This window comes from Scylla paramamosain, chromosome 13 (assembly GCF_035594125.1).
Source record: "Scylla paramamosain isolate STU-SP2022 chromosome 13, ASM3559412v1, whole genome shotgun sequence".
NCBI lineage: Eukaryota > Metazoa > Arthropoda > Malacostraca > Decapoda > Portunidae > Scylla > Scylla paramamosain.
Genome location: NC_087163.1, coordinates 21368391 through 21391690, shown reverse-complemented (window position 1 = coordinate 21391690; position 23300 = coordinate 21368391). Strand labels below are relative to the sequence as shown.

Sequence of the window (23300 nt, the reverse complement as noted above, 5' to 3'; positions counted from 1 at the left end):
TCTTTCTTAAGCATTATAGAATTAAATTTCAGTTGAATAAATACTTCAAATATTAGCTTGCTACAAATCACCTGTTGTACCAATACTATGTTACTCAAACATTATTTCATCTAACAAGTTCTTCACTGATTGTTCCTTATTTGTAAAGGCTTCTTTACACTGTCCACTAATTGACAGTTCCCCAAACCAGGATACAACATATATTAATACAAGTATTGGTAGCATGTTACGTTCAAATTTAATGTATGTAAAAGAAAGAGAGAGCAGCACAATAATAACTAATATAATTCATGCCATATAAGCTGGCCTACTATATGTTTTTACTAAATTAATGCTTTTAATGTCCTATAAGAAAAATATGATATTGCTATTATTTTTACAGAACAAAAGATAAAAATATGTATGTATACTTACAAAATTTAATATTCCCCTCAACTAAAGTATAGCAAATTAGCAACCACCATTTTTACACACACACACACACACACACACACACACACACACACACACACACACACACACACACACACACACACACAAAGAAAAAAGCCACTATAACACCTCATTAAATTACAACACTGGCCATATTAATTTCCACCTTCAGCAACTGTATCAATAACAGTGCAAAACAATTACATCATGTACTACACACTAAAATTTACAAAATAAAGTGAGATACAAGATCACATGTGATTCCTTGTTATATCATTATCATTCTTTGTTTTGTTCTTAATGCCACAACAAGACACGGAGTGAGGCTAGTTCACTTGAAGCAAATGACTCCTGTCAATGCACACACAAGGAAATTTGTGAAATGTAATAAAATAAACATATGAATAAATGAATCAGTCAAATCAAATAAACTATATTCTATAATTAATGTCACAATCTTCTAGCATATTATTAAAATGTATTATGATATTATTATGAATTTAATGCATTTAATTATACTTATAATCCAGTAATAGAGTGAAATGTGTCTGTGCACATACTTAAGTGTCCAAACACTGACTATGTTCACAATTAATTCTTTTACAGAACTTACATTTCATGTAATATATATTCATGATAGATATATGCATAATTGTCACTGCAGTTCACTGTTACACTGTTATCTTAAAAGAGTTTTACCAGGGATGTATAAATTATACAAATGTTGCATGGATCTTCTTAGGAAAACAAATCTACTCAAGGGCTTTGATTTTTCAGTCAATAATTTTTCTTTGAAGCAACAGCTAGAAGCAAATACAAAATAGTCAGATGTCACTATGATCAGTGAACACCACTGGGATGAAGACAAGCTTTGTCCAAACCTATTTCTGAAAGGCATTCTATGTTCAGCTCAATTTACACATTAGAAGTATGTATATATATATATATATATATATATATATATATATATATATATATATATATATATATATATATATATATATATATATATATATATATATATATATATATATATATATATATATATATATATATATATATAACTACTTTCTGTCAACAAGGCACATGATAGCAGCAATTCCTAATACTTTAACTAAATGCCAATTCTATGGAAAAAAAATAAATAAATAACTGGTAGATACCTCAGAAGACAGTGAAAATGTATTAATAAACACACAATATGAATATTTTCATACAGTATATAGGCAATGCAAAGTAGAAAGAAATTTTACTTAACATTAACAACACAAAGCTTACATGCAAAGCACACACATATACACACACACACACACACACACACACACACACACACACACACACACACACACACACACACTGGAAAAATTAGCTTTTTACTAACAAAGCAAGGTAAAGGAAAGAAAAGAAAGGGGATAAAAAAGTAATGCATCAACTGGGGGACTGGCAGCTGAAAAGGAAAAGGTTTACCTGACACCACTTTTTTCCAGTTCATACACAGCCATATTCGTGGTGCATACCACAGAGAAGCTGCACAGACAATGGGATCATATTTTTTATCACTATTTCCTAACTAAGTCAAGTTGGAACTACTAGCAGTCACTGGACCCACTGGAACAGGACAGGGGACTTCTCTTGGGCCATTTAACAAACCAGACAGAGATCTTGCCATGAACAGATATGAGAGAGAGAGAGAGAGAGAGAGAGAGAGAGAGAGAGAGAGAGAGAGAGAGAGAGAGAGAGAGAGAGAGAGAGAGAGAGAGAGAGAGAGAGAGAGAGAGAGAGAGAGAGAGAGAGAGAGAGAGAGAGAGAGAGAGAGAGAGAGAGAGAGAATGTTGATTTATGCATCCAATGTCTTTGTATTTCCACTGTGGTGTATGCAGTCTACATGAATGATCTCATTCTTGTGTGTGGTTACCACAAGGCTTGAATTATGCACACACAGAGAAAATGCATTATAACTCCCAATCAAAGGACTCAAGCATTGAAAGATTCTCATTAACATTTAAATCATTAGAGGAGAAATTACTTAAATTCAATTAACACTTCTTGATATTAGATTAGTATTAGCCTGCCTCTGGAGACTTCACAGTCTAGCCTTAAGTGCGGACAAGCTTTAATCTTTTTATTACATGTCTACATTTATTCATTAATCTTGACTTACTCATTTAAATATATCCTCACAACTTAATCCAAAACAAATACTACGTAATGACAAAATTTTAGAATTCTCTTTACTATTACACACACACACACACACACACACACACACACACACACACACACACACACACACACACACACACACCCATGCACGCACACGCACACACACGCACACGCATGCACACGCGCGCGCGCACACACACACACACACACACACACACACACACACACACACACACACACACACACACACACACACATACAGGGTGTCATGGGAGGAAAGTCAAATATTCTCTGAAATAAAAATGCAAATCATTCTCAGTAAAAAAATATTCTATGATGAGCTTTTGACAAAATGGTATAGAAGTTACAAGACATTCAAATTTGAATGTGTTATGAGATGTCAAGGGGATGGGGGTAAAAGGGAGAGGTCAGCAATGGTGAATGTTGGCATCATGAGGATGTTACTTAATCACGCATCAAGAATTTCATAAATAAAGATAAAAATAAAATTCAAGAGCATGGTGTATTGTTGTAGCAAATAATAGCTAAAACATAGGGAATGCCATATGACAACAATGATGAGCTGAACACTGCAGGATGGCTCATATGCAGCCACTTGCTCTTGATACATATTCATATTTAAATGTCCTGTAATTTCTACACCATGGTGCTAAAAGCACTTGACAGGAGAATATTTCCAACTTCCAATGATTTCCTCTCTCATTTCTGAGAGTGTGACTTTTCTCCCAGGACAGTCTGTGTGTGTGTATAATATATATATATATATATATATATATATATATATATATATATATATATATATATATATATATATATATATATATATGTATATATTATATACACTCTGAAGTGTAGTGTCACACCTAACTACATCTCGCAAGATGGCACAGCTATGTTAGTCCAGTACGTACTTGGGAGTTTTCTGAACAAACACATACTATGTGAACATAAAATAAGACAAGTAAAAACCAACACACAACAATGTTTACAAAATTTTTTGTATACAAAACAATTTCCATAATCTAATATGCCCATCATTCACACAAACACTAAAGTTATAAACCTGCCCATCAGTTACTTGCCAGGGTCAGTGATCCAGTTTTAGAAATACAAATGTAATAAGTACATGACTTTTATTTCACTATTTAAAGATGAATATTCTTAATATTTTTTTTATTGATCAGTCTTAGTTATCTGATGGCAGCTTGCCAATTTATATAGTTCAGTGCAATTTGTATATTGACAATATCAATGATGTGCTATCAAAATTGTGTTTCAGACTTTGCTAAACTGATTTTAGTAATTATCTGTAATTTTTCTTTCTGCTAGTTAACATGATATTCTTAAGACAAGGAAGTTATTGATATTGTGCCAAATGTCAGAAAATACAATTTTTAGCAGCAATAAAATGTTCTCTTTAAGTTGTTATAATGTGGGAAGAATAAAGCTTAATATCTAAAAACTTAATTGTGAAAGCTTTCAAACTGTATATGCAGTTAAATTCTTTTGTAGATTTAAAGATGCTATGCAACATTTTAATCTTCATAACTGTAAGCAAGTACTTTAAGCTTCTTTCTCAAAGCATTAAATTGTACAAATTTACTCTCTCTAGTAATTATTTTCTTGCATATAAACCTTCAAAAGCCCTTATTGTACTTTGCTTCCTTGGGAGTCAAGGACTGTGGAATGCAAGTAATTGGTTGTAGGCTATGCATTATGAGCAACATACCAGTTAACTTCTAGTACAATTCCTCCTAATGCTTTCCATTCATAACTTAAAAAAAAGAAAAAAAAAATTGCTAATAAGCAATTACATAAAAGTATGCAGCTAATTTTCTCAAACCCTTGCAGAAGCCACCGACACTATTACATTCACACAAAACAGTCAAGTGCCATGGTGAGAGCCCTTCAAGTGGTGAGCCCCACAGATCTTTCACTTAAGTGCCAATCTGCAAGATCATGTAGCTGAAACCATCTATAGAAAACAAGTTATTTTCAGTACTATTGTGTACAAAATGGAATCTTTTCATAATATTCATAGACATCTGAGGTATAATTTCTTTTTTGTAACTCTTCTTTTATAAATGTGAAGCATGACACAAATTATAAATCTGCTACATGTCACCATGTTTGCTGCATTCTTTGGATATTTTAGCTTAACAAAAAGTGTGAGTTGTTGTTACAAAATTCAATAATGTGACTAGTGTAATAGTTACTAGAATTTACAATCATGTAAAACCTTGGTCTACTTTTGAAGAATTAATTCATGAGTAACCAACAATACCTGGAGAAATCTTCATTCTGAATTTTTATATACCCATTCCTGTATTTACTATGCTATCTTCAGAGTGACTGTTTTCTCTCATAAAGAATTAACATGAATAATATAATAATGTACTGTGCACAATGCACAATACATAATAAGATAGAAAATATGAATTCTATACATAAAATAATAAGTTTCACATATCATCTCACATGATGCTTGACATTATAAAGATAATTTTAAAGCACATAAGAAAGATCCTTTCCTTGTTGGTAAAAGCAAGCACTCATACTTATGCATAAACAGATTTGCTTACTTCAAATCGCCTCATTAGACAACTGCTAGTATTCACCCCTGTAGAAAAAATAAAAATGTATGACAAAAGAGAAAGCACATGAAAAAAAGTAAATGGGTATCAATACACATTACCACACATTATATATATATATATATATATATATATATATATATATATATATATATATATATATATATATATATATATATATATATATATATATATATATATATATATATATATATATATATATATATATATATATATATATATATATATATATATATATATATATATATATATATATATATATATATATATATATATATATATATATATATTGGAACCTCAGTTACTGAATGCCTCCCTTATCCAACAAATCAGTTTTTGAACAAAATTTTGAGCTACTGATTTGTTTGCAGTACCATAATTTGGTTTTAGAACAGTTACTTGATTTCACATATTAAAAGACACAGCAAAAGTTGGCATTTATTACTAATTTATAGTTTCTATAAATATTCACTTTGTTTTTATATATTTGGAGGAGAAATGGAGAGTATATGACAGTAATTCAATCTTTGAAATAAGATAAATGTGATCCCATTGAAAGGTCTCAACGTAAACAAAGTTTTCAGTGCTCAGGACTCATCCCGAGCCACCTGTGCTTCACTCGATGACCCCCAATGGCATCACTACTACACAACTGCATTTTTCCAGTAGCTTTTCCCATAAGTAAGATGTCTAAGTGTTATGATCACCATCTAAGCAGCAAGTGGGTTGCTCCTCTCTGTGTGCCCTCTTTAGGGCTTCCCTCACTAGATTGGTCTAAACAGTATCTTCTGATTGAGTTCTGTCCCACTAAGTTCATTCAATACATCCATTCTGGATAAATAATTTGTGAGCTGGAGATGCTGTGGAACGGCAATCTTGGCTGTGGAAGTGTCTGTCATAAGCCACTATGGGGAAAATAGTTTTGGTCTTTTAACACTTTGGATTTCGAACAGCATTCAGGAATGAATTAAGTTCATGAACTGAGGTTCCACTGTGTGTGTGTGTGTGTGTGTGTGTGTGTATGTATTTCATTTTTGTATCTCAACTTATGCTCTTGTCTACAAATATGCAAGTAACAAAATTCCATGTCACATCATTTAGAAAATACTAGCACACAATCATGCACATGCAAGTAAACCTTTAGAATGCTCAAGCTAACACACTGAACTCATACAAACAAATAGCTTACGCTTCAAAGCCAATACATACTATACCTAATCATAGTTGTTTGGAAGAAGTAAACCATACATAGCTAAGAGTTACAGCCAATCACATGCCAATCACCACCAGTCCTGCAAGGTACTCAATGTTTTGTCTTAGTACAGCACAACCTTGGAACTCAAGTATAGAGTTCCAAAATTTTAATTATGTGATAAATTACATGAAGTAGTAAAGATGTTCTGGGGCTTCTTCTGAGCCACTTCCTTGGTTGATCCCCACAAAGTGCCTCAAAATATTCTTCTATCTTGCACTGATTATGTCACAGCATCATAGCATAGGGACAGTTGAAAACTCAAATCTTTCAGTGCTGAATTGTTTCCTCTATTATTTTGAAATCCAGGCCACAGTATATATGCCACATACTTTAAATTTTGAGTTTGCTCTAAACTGACTGTAATCAGTTACTTTACATCAGAAATGTTAAACATGGAGGCTTTAACCTACAGGTAACTGACTTATCTCACTGAAACATAATGTATATAATTATATAATGTGTTCCTTACTTGGTTCCTGGGAAAAAGATTTTCAAGATAGAAAATTCTTATCTTAATAATTTATGAAAGTGTAAAACTCCACATATTTCTGTTATGATGTCACTTTATACCCTCTATTCTGAGTACATGTAGTGGCACTTGATTATCATTGTCTTCGCCTCAAAATGTAAGTCAGTCATACAAAAAGAATCATATTAACATGGCAATATATTTAATTCTGACATAAAAATATATTAATGTGATAAGGGCCAGAATAATTTTATTCAGAAGATTGATGTAGTGAAAAAGTAAAACCTATGATAATAAAAATGTTTCCTTGGAGCATCATGCAAAATATGATATAATAACTATGAAATATACTGTGGTAGTGTTTGGTGAACAAATAATTTCATGTTTTCATAAATAAGTGGAATTAATAGCTGGTGGGTGACATTACATAATAATATTGGATGAAAATATTATTTAAAAAATATTACAAACAATAGATATTCTTTAGTACCATTTAAATTATAAACTAACAGTGTAACAATATAAAAAAGAAAAAAAGAAAAAAAATTTATTACAACTGCTATTCATCTAAAGCTTAAAATAATATGCACCTGAATTTTCTATTATTTCTGAGAAATTATTCAGAGCCACAATATTCCCTGCAAAGCTGAATCTTTATTAAACTCATACAATGCATCAATCAGAAATTTGGTGAATTCTCTTTCAAATTTCTTGCATATTTGTATGTTCCACTGTTTCTGAGAAACTTAACAAAATATGTCTTTTTGGTGCACCCTGTTCTTAGCTTGAGTGACCTGTACAAATATAAGTGGACATAATTCAACAACTAATCTCATAGTGTGATGCTCAGTTTCACACCAACACTGGAGCCAGGCAGCACCATGTTCCTTCCTTACGGATTATTCTGGAATGCCCACCTATAAAAGCAATACTCAATACATATTTAATACGAGACAAGCTTTGGTCACATATATGCCAAAGCAAGAAGAGGTAACCACCTTATCACTTTCTTCAGATATATAATAATGGCACCAGAAAATATGCCATACTTATAAATCTAGACGTGTAAAGCAGGTAAAAAAAGCACTGCAAGATCCTATGGCAAGAACACTGCTGATCTGCTACTGAGCTGACTGTAGGCTTTACATTACTTGGTTGGGGAGCTTAGGGAACCAAATATAGTTTGAAACGTCTCTGGCACAGATCTGAAAAGGAAATAAAAACACTGAACTAGAGAACAAAAAAAAAAAAAATAAATAAATAAAAAATAAATAAATAAATAAAAATAAAAATAAAAAAAATAAAAAAAATAAATAAATAAATAAAAAGATAAAAAAATAAAAATAAATAAATAAATAAAAATAAATAAATAAATAAAAATAATAAAAAATAAATACCATAAAAATAAATAAATAAATAAAATTAAATGAATAAATAAATAAATAAAAATACATAAATAAATAAATAAAATAAATAAATAAAAAATAAATAAATAAAAATAAATGAATGAATAAATAAATAAAAATAAAATAAAATAATAATAATAAAAAAAAAATAGCATACCAAACCAAACCAAAGTATATAATTATACGCCATCTAAGGTACAATATATGTCTAATCTACTTGTATATGTATATATACATATAAATATATATATATATATATATATATATATATATATATATATATATATATATATATATATATATATATATATATATATATATATATATATATATATATATATATATATATATATATATATAAACACACACACACACACATACACATATGCTACTATAAAAATAATGCAGAAAAGTGTAGAAACTGCCGTGATCACATGTGGAAAACATTGTGGACTGTGGTTGACAGAAATTTTCTTGCACAATTTACTCTACAATGTATGACATTGTTATTTTCTAAATACAAAGTAAACAATTCCATTCATACAATAAACTGCCATAGGCAGTCAATGGTAATTTGTCTGTGAGTAAATATATATCCAAGTATTTTTTCCCTTTTCATGCTTAGGCATTCTAAGGAAAAGACAAATACAACAAACAGACAAATTTATATGCTGCATAAGGCATTATGTTTGGTAACACACATACCCTGGTATAACTTCCAATTGACTGAAATGAAGACATCTTACCAGCCTATCTATTGTCCTGCTATACCCGTGATGAAAAATTATATTTTGAAAGATGCAGTATGGTTCTCTCACTATTGAATGGGCGGTATTATGTACAATTTTTCAAGTAATAAATGAGGAGACATTTCCATGAAATTATAGCTCATTCTAGACAATGAAGTGCTTGTGGAACTTATATTAATTACTGGATACATCCTGCTGGCAGCAAAAGAACTCCACACGAAGTAATACAATTCATAAAGTAATTTGATAACAATGTAATGTGAATTAGACTGGCAATATATGCTGAGTATCTCACTGCAAAAGACATGTATGTGAAGCTGCAGTGTCTATGATGTACTGTATTTAGCTGCTAGCACACTCCATATAAATACCTATAAGACAAGACAAGAAGGCCAACACAACTATGCAATGCTTTTTTCCTGAATCTCATTTGACAAATGATTCACTATTTTTGTTGCATTGTCTCATTATTTTTTACAAATGCAATATTTACTTTTCTCTACAGATTTTGCATGAAAAGTATGGTTAGCTGTGAATGTTTGAAATCATTCTTTCCTTAACAATATTTCCAAAATTATCATGACAATTACCAGGACATCAAGATCAATAAAATACAGTTCATAAATTAATGGCAAAGCCAACCTATATGACTTGTTGAATAAATACAGTATATAAATGACATAAGAGACTATGAAAATCAAGTATATATAATATATAATAAGCACTGATTCAATTAAAAATCATGAAACAGTGCTTCAGCATATAATACAATCAACATTTTGAAACAGAGCACTATTTTAGTAATTTCATATAAAACATAACAAAAGAATAACATACAAAAGCAGCAGCATCATGTTGTCAATGACACCAATGAACAGCATGTGGAGGGACAAAATTAGTAATACAACACAATGCTCACATGTAGTTCATAGTTTTACTACCAAACACCATGACCAGTGTACATGTCCATAACTCCAATACCAAATGTTTGTGTGTGTGTATATATATATATATATATATATATATATATATATATATATATATATATATATATATATATATATATATATATATATATATATATATATATATATATATATATATATATATATATATATATATATATATATATATATATATATAAACAATTTCCCATACAACTGATAGTTCACTGTCAAAAAAAAAAAAATAAATAAATAAATAAATAAATGAAAAAAAATCAAAATGTAAAAACTGACACCTTTAATATTCTGATGAGAAAGAGGTCATATCTTGGTTAGAGGCACCATGCCAGTGAATTTTGGTAATGCATAACATATCTGATTATTTAGTTTACCATCAAACTACAGCCACATAAGTTTGATCTATTTTATGATAATTATGAAAATTTTGAACCCAAACGCACAAAAAGCTTGCAATAACATCCAAGCTTCAGGACTGGCAAGAAATACCATAATATTTAAAGTTTATCCAAAATTCAAAGTCAAGCACTGACTATTGCCACTCAGTATGTAGCCTGTAGTATATAAGCCTGTAGATGTTGAGTGTTGAAACAATAAAGTTCATATAAAATGAAAGTCACCACAAAAGTATTCTGAATACAGAAAAATTTATTCTCAAGAATATATTTTTTTAAAATTTACAAATGCTTTTACTTTAAGGCAATGGTGTATAATGAAACTATAAACACAGATGCAAAACACACTACAAAGGCTGCCGGACTGTCTCTCCAGCTTCATGCAGCTGATTTCTCTGACAGATGCCAGCACCAAACTTGTATTTTTCTAATGTTTTATTCACACAGAAAATCATGCCTTTAACACTTTCATTACTGAAAGTACTGTAATAACACCAAGTAATGTGATACTTCACTTTCTTACTTTTAAGTCAAATAACATATTCTTTGTATTAATGAAGATCTATGTCAAGCATGCTGTTAATATTTTCCATCTTTCCATGCTACTTAAAAACTAAAGAAAACAATTTTCACTGAGCTACTATCTTCTGAGCTTCTGACAAATTCTTTGCCTAGCCTGTACATATATACATACATACATACATACATACATATATATGTGTATATATGTGTGTGTGTGTGTATATATATATATATATATATATATATATATATATATATATATATATATATATATATATATATATATATATATATATATTATAATGGATTAGTGAATGTCAAACAACTATTATTTGAAGTAAGATTCTTGTATGTGGAGTATCTACAGATGTATCAAGTCATTAAATGGTGTTTGTAAGGCAGGAAGTGGGTTAGGAGAAACATGATACCATTACAGGTGTTCTGCTTATGTGTGAAAAATATCACCCGAGCTCAAAGCAGTATTTAATACAGTATCTTTCTTCATTTCTAGCTCAGGTATTCAGGGTGCTTTTTTGTCTACTACAACTCACTTTATTTAACCTCAGTAAGATATATTTCAACTCTGCATTTCAAGATGTTACTGGTATGATATTTCATGACCTATGTATGCTTTGTGATCTATATTTAGAAGCATTACTATTGAGGTATATAAAAGAAATCTCATGAATAAGTTGAATCACAGTGTAGTAAGCCACAACATGTCTATTAAGTATGGAACATAATTTTGGAAACTAATTCAGAATTATAAGGACACTCACAAAAAGAATTCCAAAGACTTTTATTTAAAAATCTGATGAAAGTTTACTCTGTGGCTTGGAAATTACCATCTATGAACATGTAGTCACGCCAGGCCAGGTGTGAGTGGCATTAGAAGCGTGCTAGGCAGGTGCATATTTTAGCATTGTAATCCCAGAGCAACAACTTGGTGCAAGACAAAATGTATTGCTGTAACAAGAATATGTGCCATTCATTATGTATGTACAAGCAGATTCAAACTTATCAATATGATGAATTCCAAGGGAATTGGATCAGTCAGTCGCTGCTCTGTAACATCTCCAGCAAAACTGAAATCACTGACAAGTCTTTGAACTTTAGCTTTTCCATCCAGCTGGGCATCCAGTGGCTTGTGGCAAAACAATACAAGAAACTCAAAAAGCTATTGCAGCAAATATCATAGCAATGTTATTAAAGCAGTATGTTAATAGTCCCAAACATTACCTGACATTTCATTCAGGACCTTTGATATGAAGGAGAAAACACAACCTTGAAGAATCCTAACATATCAGGGATTTCTTGCCAACCCTGAGAAATGACAGCTTACCCAGACCACAAGAACAGCCCCCAGTCAACTATTCTTTATATTGTGGACGTGTCAATATGAACAATCTAAGACTTTCCTAGTTCTCCAAGTTCTGCTGATTTCTTGCTATTACCCTTAATGGTCAAGTAACAGGATGTCATTTAGTAGAATGACAAGTTATGACATTCCAACATTACAAATTACTATATTCTATTCCTGCAATGCAAGTCTTGGTTTCTAATGTTAACTGTGAATTGTAATTCAGTTAGGGTTTTCCAAAGCATTAATATTATGTTTTAAAAGCATACATGAAGAAATTCCCCTTCATTTCAGAGATGGACTAGACAATTCCAAAGCACAAAACCAAATAACCCATTATCATAAAAATTACCAAGATGCAAAAGCAAACAGTGCTTTATATGAAGAGATGCCAAGAAAAAAGACAAGCCCTCAGAACCTTAGTGAGTGAGCAAAGTAAATAAGTCATGAGACAGCCTGCATAACTCACTGCTCCAACCATGATGGGGGTGCGGTGTTGGGACTGCGCAGCTTGATATTAAACTGCTTGAGGGTGGCCTCCAGGGCTGTCTGGTTGCCACTAAAGTAGGCAGACACAGCATTATGAAAGAGAAGCAGCTGTTTGTGCATGACTTTCACCTGAAAAAGAGTTTTCAATTTAATCACTCATGCTGTAAAATGAGTAAAATCTAATGAAGAGAAAGAATATTTCAAAAGAATATTAATTTCTTTACACAATTTTTTTTCTAAACAAGTAAGGCAACATCTAAGAAACAATCAACAAAAAAACTGGACAAAAGCAAACAAAAATATATTCACACATAATTCAATTTTTCATTGTTCACAAAAACTATGTTAATGAATGATGTGTTCAGATACTGAAAAACTGCTATCTCTTAGAAGCATCTCAAATCTGTCAGAGTAATTTACTTATTTATCTATATGGTTAACATCCTCCATTAATGGGAAATAGGCAAGACAAAGTATCTACATAACACCTACAATTGGCACATCTCAACACAAATGTGGTGAGTTGCATATGGACAACTAGCAAGACTATTAGTTTGCCACTGTTTTCACTATGGAAAAGCTGTGCAGGAAGATATCACTGCCATATGGCAACACTTGAGTTTTGCTTATCACTTTGACTGACAAAAACAGTCAGTATAATTACACTTACCTGGAGAAACATGTACTCCCTTATCAAGTGCCTTCAGCCTTAACCTTGCACAGCTTTGAGTAACACATATATAATTGCATGTGCAAATTTCTCTTCATGTCTGAGACACACACAAGTGAGGCTAACATAGTGAGAGTGATTGGGTGCTGCAAATGAATAAGGAAATATGTCAGCAAACTGGCCTAAATCAAGTTACAATACACCGCCTGGTATCTCATACTCTAAAAAGCTTTAAACTTGGATAGCAAACAGTGTATTGTAACTTTATTTAGGTCAGTATGCTGACATATTTCCTTATTACTGGGTTTTCATTTGCAGCACTCAATCACTCTCACTATGTTAGCCTCTCTTGTGTGTATCTCAGACATGATGAGAAATTTGCACATGCAAATATGTATGTGTTACTCAAAGCTGTGCAGGGTTAAGGGTGAAGGCACTTGATAAGGGAGTACATGTTTCTCCAGGTAAGTGTAATTATACTGACTGTTTTTGTCAGTCAAAGTGATAAGCAAAACTCAAGTGTTGCCATATGGCAGTGATATCTTCCTGCACAGCTTTTCCATAGTGAAAACAGTGGCAAACTAATAGTCTTGCTAGTTGTCCACATGCAATTCCATTATCACACTGAGATGTACCGACTGTATCTAATTGTAGCAATAAATTATGTAGCAGGGAGGGTTCCCAGTCCCCTTGCTCCTACCTTTTAGTGGCCTTTAAAAAAGCAAGAATTTTGTGGCAGTATTCTTCTAACATGACTGCAAACTGGTCAAGCAGGTTGTGCCCACTAGCATAAGGCCTTTATAAAATTTTGTAGAATAAAGCCGTAATTTTTCTCTTATTTGTGAAAATTTAAATCAATGATTTACTAAATCTTATGGGATTAATGCCATGGATATATAAAATGTTATCAAGCATTCCAGTATTAATGTCATTATTTGCCATCAACATCATTGAAAAAGCTACTTGACTTTTCAACTTCAAACTTTAAGTTCATGCCTTACATTCACACAAAACTCAACAGCATAAAACTGTTACAAACATTTCTTTATTTTGATTCCATGTATGTAGTTCCCATCTATATCTCTCTCTCTCTCTCTTCAATACATCAATTCAAATATCAACCTCACTATCAGCTTATATGCTTGAATGCTTGTGCTACAAATCTTTCTGCAAGTCTACAATGATGGATATCATAACAATTACAATCATACCTTATTCTCTTCCAGGAATTTTAGCTTAATGGCAACATCTGCTCTTAGCCTATCATAGTGAGCCTTGTGTCCATTGAAGTTACGCTGAGCTTCCTCAAGTTTGATGGAACTTATTTCAGAACGAGGCTGCTGAGATAGCATTTCCAGGTCACTACGATAGGCATCATATTCAATTCTGAAGAAAAAATCACTCATTAACACAAAGCTGAGACACTGGGTTGTTGCTCCATCATGCTATACTCAACTAGGCTAGGCACCAATAATTATGGTGGGCTGATATCTTACCTAGAAGATTCATATAATTTGACAGTCAGCAAGGTGTCTTCCATAGTTTTGTTGCAGAGAGTATTGACAGATGAAACAAAGAAGTTTAGAGCACCAAGAAGAGTTTCACCATTCTTGGTTAAGGTTCTCTGAGTCTCTGCATTGTATATAAACTCTTCCTGAAGTTCTGGTGATTTCTGGAACAGGAAAGTAATGCAATGCATAGAAAAAGTTAAAAAAGGAAAGATGATTGACTAATATAAAGAAGTCCAGCTTTCTCCATAGCAGAATAGGTGTCTGAAATGAGATAGAAGAGGTAATACCAGTGAAGAGTGTACATGAACTAAAGGAGAGACAGGAAAAATATAGATAGAGATAATACCACATGAATGTAACTCATTCTCTGTTAACTATAAAAACACTAATAAATCTAAATAAGCACCATGTCCCCCTACACATGCATTCAATATATTCAACAAGTTGAGGCCTAACATTTGTTTCATTCAGCATTTAATACACATACAGCAATGTAGAGGCTTCTCACTAATTTCTCAACTAGAATTTCACTAATTTTAAAGCAATGCAACTAACCTGTGCAAGATCTGCAAAAGCATCACCAAGCTGCTGTTGTGTTTGTACAACATGGTAGAAGTGAGAGGACAAAGCCCTTGCCAATCGTAATATTTGTGAGTATTTCCGCTGTGTGTCACGAAGTGCCTCAATCTGGGCTTCTAGTTCTGAAATTCAATACAAAAAAATGTTAAGAAAACAGAGCAATGTGTCAAAATAATATTGTAATATAAATATTCCTATAAGTAATGACTCAATACAGATTTTCATTAATTTTGACCATTTCTTTCAAATTTCACACATTATCTACCACACAAAATACTGAGAGAGAGAGAGAGAGAGAGAGAGAGAGAGAGAGAGAGAGAGAGAGAGAGAGAGAGAGAGAGAGAGAGAGAGAGAGAGAGAGGCTTCCTACTCAATCAAACAACACTATATAGTTTTCTATGCTATATGACAAGATATTATACTACAGATGAGGATCAAAGAATGAACAAAACTCACCTTGGCAATTTCATAATGTGAATTATATTTACAAAATTTCTAGAAAAGCAAACATGAGTTATCAAAATCTTACTGTATAACATTTAAACATTTAGCCTACTGCTAAACTACTGTCAACCCCCTCAACTTTTTCTTCATTAACTTCTACACCATTTGTGGTCTTAGATCTAATTTTCAATCTGTAGAACACCACCTCTCCTCTTCTAAACCTCATCTTCTTTTCCTCACTGAAACACAGGTTATCATGACAACTCCTACACCAGCCTCGGAGTCCAATCTGGGGAGACAAATGTCCCCAGGTCAGACTGCTCTTCTGATAACGACCCTAAATGTCTTGACACCCAAACCCCCCCATCAACTTTTTCTTCATTAACTTCTGCAACATTCACAGTCTAAGATCTAATTTTCACCTCTCCTCTTCCAAACCTCATCTTCTTTTCCTCACTGAAACTCAGGTGTCTGAAGCAACTGACAGTAGCTCTTTTCTATTCCCTCCTACTTTCTCTATTCTTATTTTCAATCCAAAGCTGGATGTTGTGTTTATGTGTGCAACGACTTAACCTGCTCTCGTGCCCATGCTCTTAATCTTCTGAGTTTTCCACCATCTGGCTACAACTACAGTCACTCTCAAACTAAATCTATCTGTGCTGTATACCTCTCACCTAACTCCTCTGACTATAAGAAATTCTTTGACTACTTAACTTCCAAAGTGGAGCACATTCTGATTCTCTTCCCTTTTGCAGAGATCTCCGTTCTTGGAGACTTAAATGTTCACCACCAGCTTTGGCTTTCCTCTCCCTTCACTGACCATCCTGGTGAACTAGCCTTCAACTTTGCTGCCCTCCACAACCTAGAGCAATTGGTGCAACACCCTACTTGTATTTCTGACCGTCTTGGAGATACGCCCAACATTCTTGACCCTTCCTGACCTCTAATCTTTCTGCTTATGCTGTCACCCTCTCTTCTCCATTGGGCTCCTCCAATCACAATCTCATATCTGTATCTTGTCGTGTCGCTTCAATCTGTCCTCAGGATTCCCCTAAGCGGAGGTGCCTCTGGTGTTTTGCCTCTACTAGTTGGGGGTACCTGAGGAATTATTTTGCTGATTTTTCTTAAAATGACTACTGCTTCCATGTCAAAGACCTGTCTTTGTGTACCAAGTGCATAACAGAGATGATATAGTGTCTGGCATGGAGGCGTACATTCCTCACTCTTTTTCTCGACCTAAACCTTCCAAACCTCTATTTAACACAGCTTGTTCTCATGCTATACATGATAAAGAGGTGGCCCACAAAAGATACTTAGGCCTTCCATCACCAGAATCTCATGTACTTTATATTTCTGCCCGGAACCATGCCAAGTCTGTTCTCCAAATAGCCAAAAACTCCTTCATTAATAGAAAGTGTCAAAATCTTTCAAGATCTAACTCTCCTCATGACTTTTGGCAACTAACCAGAAATATCTCCAATAACTTTGCTTCTTCTTTCCCCTCCTATATTATTACAATCTTTATTTCAACTACTATCACATCTATCTCTAAAGCTGAACTCTTCGCTCAAACTTTTGCTAAAAACTCTACCTTCGACAATTCAGTGCTTGTTTCTCCCTCTCCTCCACCCTCTGATTACTTCATACTACCTATTAAAATTCTTCACAATGATGTTTTCCATGCCCTCACTGGCCTAAACCCTCAGAAGGCTTATGGACCTGATGGGGTCCCTCCTATTGTTCTCTGAAACTGTGCCTCCATGCTTGCACCTTGCCTAATCAAACTCATTCTACTCTGTCTGTCAACATCTACCTTTCCTTCTTGATGGAAATTTGCCTACATTCAGCCTGTTCCTAAAAAGGGTGACCGTTCTAATCCCTCAAACTACTGTCCTATTGCTTTAATTTCCTGCTATCTAAAGTTTTTGAATCTATCCTCAACAGGAAGATTCTTAAACATCTATCACTTCACAACCTTCTATCTGATTGCCTGCATGGGTTCTATCAAGGCTGCTGTACTGGTGATCTTCTGGCTTTCCTTACTGAGTCTTGGTCATCCTCTTTTAAGAGATTTTGGTGAAACTTTTGCTGTTGCCTTGGATATATCAAAAGCTTTTGAAAGTCTGGCACAAAGCTTTGATTTCCAAACTACCCTCCTACGGCTTCTACCCTTCCCTCTGTAACTTCATCTCAAGTTTCCTTTCTGACCATTCTATTGCTGCTGTGGTAGATGGTCACTGTTCTTCTCCTAAATCTATTAACAGTGGTGTTTCTCAGAGTTCTGTCCTGTCACCCACTCTCTTCTTATTAATCATCAATGACATTCTAAACCAAACTTCTTGTCCTATCCACTTCTACGCTTATGATACCACCCTGCACTTTTCCACGTCTTTTCATAGATGTCCAACATTTTAGGAAGTAAACATTTCACGCAGGGGAGCCACAGAACACCTGACTTCTGATCTTTCTAAAATTTCTGATTGTGGCAGAGCAAACTTGGTATTGTTCAATACCTTAAAAACTCAATTCTTTCATCTATCAACTCAAAACAACCTTCCAAATAGCTATCTCCTCTTCTTCAATGACACTCAACTGTCCCCCTCTTCTACACTGAACATCCTTGGTCTGTCCTTTACATATGATCTGAACTGAAAACTTCACATCTTATCTCTAGCTAAAACAGCTTCTATGAAGTTAAGCGTTCTGAGACGTCTCCGCCAGTTTCTCTCACCCCCCAGCTGCTAACTCTGTACATCTTATCTATCCATGTATAGAGTATGCTTCATATGTCTAGGGGGGTTCCACTCATACTCATACTCTTCTAGACAGGGTGGAATCACAAGCTTTTCGTCTCATCAACTCCTCTCCTCTAACTGACTGTCTTCAGCCTTTCTCTCATTGCCACAATGTTGCATCTCTAGCTATCTTCTACCGCAATTTTCATGCTAACTGCTCTCCTGATCTTGCTAACTGCATGCCTCCCCTCCTCCTGTAGCCTCGCTGCACAAGACTTTCTTCTTTCTCGCACCCCTATTCTGTCCACCTCTCTAATGCAAGAGTTAACCAGTATTCTCAATCATTCATCCCTTTCTCTGGTAAACTCTGGAACTCCCTGCCTGCTTCTGTATTTCCATCTTCCTATGCCTTGAATTCCTTCAAGAGGGAAGTTTCAAGACACTTATCCTTCAATTTTTGACTAATGCTTTGGACCGTTTTCTGGGACTGGCATCTCAGTGGGCTTTTTTTTAATTGGATTTTTGTTGCCCTTGGCCAGTGTTCCTCCTACATAAAAAAAAAAAAAAAAAAAAAAAAAACACACACACACACACAACATAAATGAGGCACTCTAATATACTACTATCAGACTATTCACATCCTAACAGCTGCCTACAAAGCTGGTGTGCATCCATGGTATACTAACCTGCATCTACAGTGCGAGAAGACTTCCCCAATTTCTCTGACAGAAGTTGCTTGGTGCATTTGTAGGTGGATATGGACCAAGTTTTTATGCTTTCCATTTTACTTGAACCCGAACGTACTATCGCAGCTCCGTTTTCAGTGCCAGGAGTAGTTGGAGTGGCCAGCGGTATTGGTGACATGGCTGGAAACGGCGAGATATAACAGTCCCACTTATTGCCGTACTCTGAAATATTCCTTACATAGGGACTGAAGCTCAGAAACATTTTAAAAGAAATAAATATCTTTTCAAGTCTCATGCAAACATTAATCAAAACCTAATTCTAGTCAAGAAACATTTCAGTCATACCCACACCAAAAAAAAAAAACTGACTTTTTTTTTTTTTACCTCTATGTATACCAAAGGATTAAATCAACTGAATGGATGTCTTCTAAAATGAGTGGATAAAATTTAGTTACATGGCAGCATAAATTAAGGAGACAAAGAAAAAAATAAAATACTAGGAAGGCTTGAACAAAACCTACCAGGACTATTGGCACTATTTGGTGAGGTATAGGCAGACCCAGGATTGTGTGGGTACTGTGGGAGGGATGTGGGACGAGCCTGGGGTGCTGGGATGGGCTGTGAAGGAGGGGCCGCTGACTGTGCTGGCATTGCTGAGTTGGGTCCAGGCCAAGGAAGCGCTGGGTCTGAAGGAGCAGACTGGTGGCCCTCTCCACTGGTGGCACCATCACCTAGAGCCACAGTCTGCATCCCTCCCTCACTAAGATCTCCGTCCATCTTTTGGGTGAACTCTGTGAAAGAATTTAGATCTTATTACCAAAAGACAATAACTTGCAGGTAACTTCCTGTACTCTTTCTCTTCAGTATCTTATATTGTAAAAGTTATACAGAATAATATATATACTAAGTTACACTTTTTAATAAAGGCAAATAATAGCATTTTCCTTAAGCATAAATTGATACTTTGGTGATTCCATGATAAACCTTAACACTGCTTACCAAATATATCCATGGTGTTCATTGCAAAAGTTGATAGATTTCTTTCACAATAACAAATAACAAATGAATATTTTCAGAGACCCAATATCTACTTTTGCTATTACACTAGTGATGTACTTCTTTACGTAATGCTATCTCAACAGGGCAAAAGTACAGATGAACACATGCTGGTGCTAAGCAGAGTGACAGGATCACATTCAAAACTAAACTTTGTTGGTTAAATCAATAAATTTCATATATATTTTTCAAATGTTTACACACTATTTTGCATGTCATGCAAAATCTTCATCACATCCAAAATTACTGCCACAAACATGATATAATTTATACAAGTTACATTGTGACATTATTTATAAAAGAATAAAAGAGCTTGGATAAAATAACACTAAAAGAGTAGCTGGCAACATCGATAGCCCAGCAAGTGTTATCTTGATAAGATCAGTTGATAATTTTAGGCAGATTCTAGATGCTGTAAGGAGGATAATAGTTGCTGAATAGGTTTATGCCGTGCTGGCAGTATTCTCGTTAACATCTTTTGAACACAAGTATAAATTCAGATGCATCCATATACCTACAATGTTAACACTAAATATTTCCATGACATGGTACAATGGTGATGATTATATTTGTATGTTTTATTATTGGCAGCATAGTGTCAGTAAGTGCACAGAGCATCTGAGTTTACATACCTTCATATAATTAAATTCATGCCTAACAAGAATGCCCAGCCTTGCAGGTGATAAAAAAAAAATTAAAAAAAAAAAAAAAAAAAAAAAATCATGCCCACCTTACAGTAAAAGGATTAACTGACACTGACACTAATCTAAATTATGAAAGCATTTTAGGTTTCTGGATCCACTAACACAGAACTATGACCTTAAGACACTGTGTAAAGATATTCACTGATAATTATACGTAGAATGACAAAAAAAAATGTTTGCCTTAAAAGCACCATGATTTTGTTTTGTATGGCAGAACAGGTTTTTGCCTTTATGGCTGCGTTGGCAGAATACAGCTACTGCATTCTCTACATATTTTAAACTGTTCCTAAATTTGTAGAAGGCAACTAAAAGAGACATATTGAATGGACTGGGGACCCTTATTCTATATTACTTTCATATCTACAGAGATGGGGTATGAAATCTTGTTAATACTTCACAAAATCACTGCAGTGGTAGGACAATCAAGGTCAGCCAAATATCACCCAGGACTTGGCAATCATCCTGGCCTGACAGGTAACACACTGGCCTTGCATGTAGCGGAATGTTTCGTCAATGACTCAATCCCTGTCAATAGTTTTTCATGGCCTGTTCATCCTGCTTTCAGTAAAATTTTCAGTGCTTCCATGATCCTCCAAACTAGTCATGACATTAACTTGGTATCTACATAAAATAGCATACCGAGTCATTCATATGGACGGTGCACCATCATGACACATTTAAGGAAAGTCTTTGATAAGGCCATATGCAATGTGTGTGTGCAGAGGAAGACACAGGAAGAATGGGTGTTGGAGATCACCCATGACTGCAAAAAAGTAGACAACTCACAAGGTGTCCAAATCCATATTGGAAAAAATGAGGATCTCTATGAAACAAAACAATAATGATGATAATGGAAACTACATGGAGTGTAAGATTATATTAAGGTGCAAACAATGACTCCACCACCAATTTCTGTGGCAGTCACAAGAGCTGTAAGCCATGGGAGGGACAGAGCAGCTGGGAATCCGAATTTTGACCAGTGTGACTGTAGTAATGAGAATTATTACATATAACATCATTAGAGCATAATACCCACAAAGGTCATAGTGTCTGGAAACAACACTGTAACTGACCTTCGCTGACCCATAAGTGCCGCGTTAATTGTTCATGCCTCTCACACTAACTTGCCCGCCCATTCTCTCCCTCCTGCAATGAATTAAGTAGCTAAATCAATAACTTCCTAAGTAAAACAGGATGCTGGAGTAGCTCAGCTTAATATAACCAAACGGCCAACGGCATCCGGCTTCACTGATAAGGAAGGGAAGACGAGATAACAAGATTACCGTAAACACTTATTCCGTATTCATACTCGTACCTGATTACTGCACCGCGCCTTTTCTTATCAGCCTGTTATCAATGCTGTACTCCCTACAGCACTGGACGGCACGAAATAACTCCAATAAGCCAAACAACCTGAGTAGCTTAATAACACAACACACCTTCACACAGACCACTACCTCAATACAATGCTACTAAGCTTTCAGAGCCACCCTACCTCACACTCTAGGGTAACATGGTGTGTAGGTAATGGATATGGGGCTTTTGAGGGTGATATTTGCTCACCTAAAGCTGTAGGTCATAAAAAATAGAGCAATTTCGCCACCTGTCAACCACCATCACAACACAGGCTGTCTGCTGCTGACGTCACCGCGCGGGGTGCCACCAGCCATTGACACACATCATCTCCCATATTTTACTTACTATGGTAACCAAGAAAGAAGGTAAAGTTCCATTAATAAAATCTGCATTATTCAATTTGGCGTATTTTTGTTCATATGGCCAAATAATATGGGTAAAGTGAAGACGTGCTGGCCACCGTACTACAGCACACCTATCCACATTGATGTCTCAGTCAGTGATTATTGTCTGATAATTTGCTTTCGTTCAGCGATAATTGTAAAAATACACTTTCCGATTCATAATGTAGCTAATTACTGTAAACTGATTAATTTATTTATGTACAAATAATGATTTTTTTAAATGTATTTCCGGCAGAGCTCCCGATCTCTTCCTTAGTTATAAATATGTGCAATGATAATTACTATAAGTAAAATAAGATTAAATTAATGTATCCAGG

The 23300-nt window shown here is 34.2% G+C and overlaps 1 protein-coding gene across 8 annotated transcripts; it reads right to left on the bottom strand.

Moving 5' to 3' along the window:
- Positions 1–215: 215 nt before the first annotated feature.
- On the bottom strand, positions 216–22891 carry LOC135106503 (arfaptin-2-like). Of its 8 annotated transcripts, none has more exons than XM_064015578.1 (8): positions 20463–20622; positions 19985–20254; positions 19464–19685; positions 15575–15720; positions 15005–15180; positions 14720–14894; positions 12819–12967; positions 216–5236 (listed from the first exon to the last, which is right to left on the bottom strand). In XM_064015578.1, the coding sequence occupies exons 1-8, from the start codon at positions 20482–20484 to the stop codon at positions 5224–5226; spliced, it is 1173 nt and encodes a 390-aa protein (XP_063871648.1). In that variant the 5' UTR covers positions 20485–20622; the 3' UTR covers positions 216–5223. The 8 variants fall into 8 exon arrangements, with proteins under 8 accessions (XP_063871648.1, XP_063871642.1, XP_063871644.1 ...); XM_064015572.1 differs by lacking the exons at positions 216–5236; positions 20463–20622 and adding exons at positions 7138–8160; positions 22787–22891; XM_064015574.1 differs by lacking the exons at positions 216–5236; positions 20463–20622 and adding exons at positions 7138–8160; positions 22719–22840.
- Between the last annotated feature and the right edge of the window lie 409 nt (positions 22892–23300).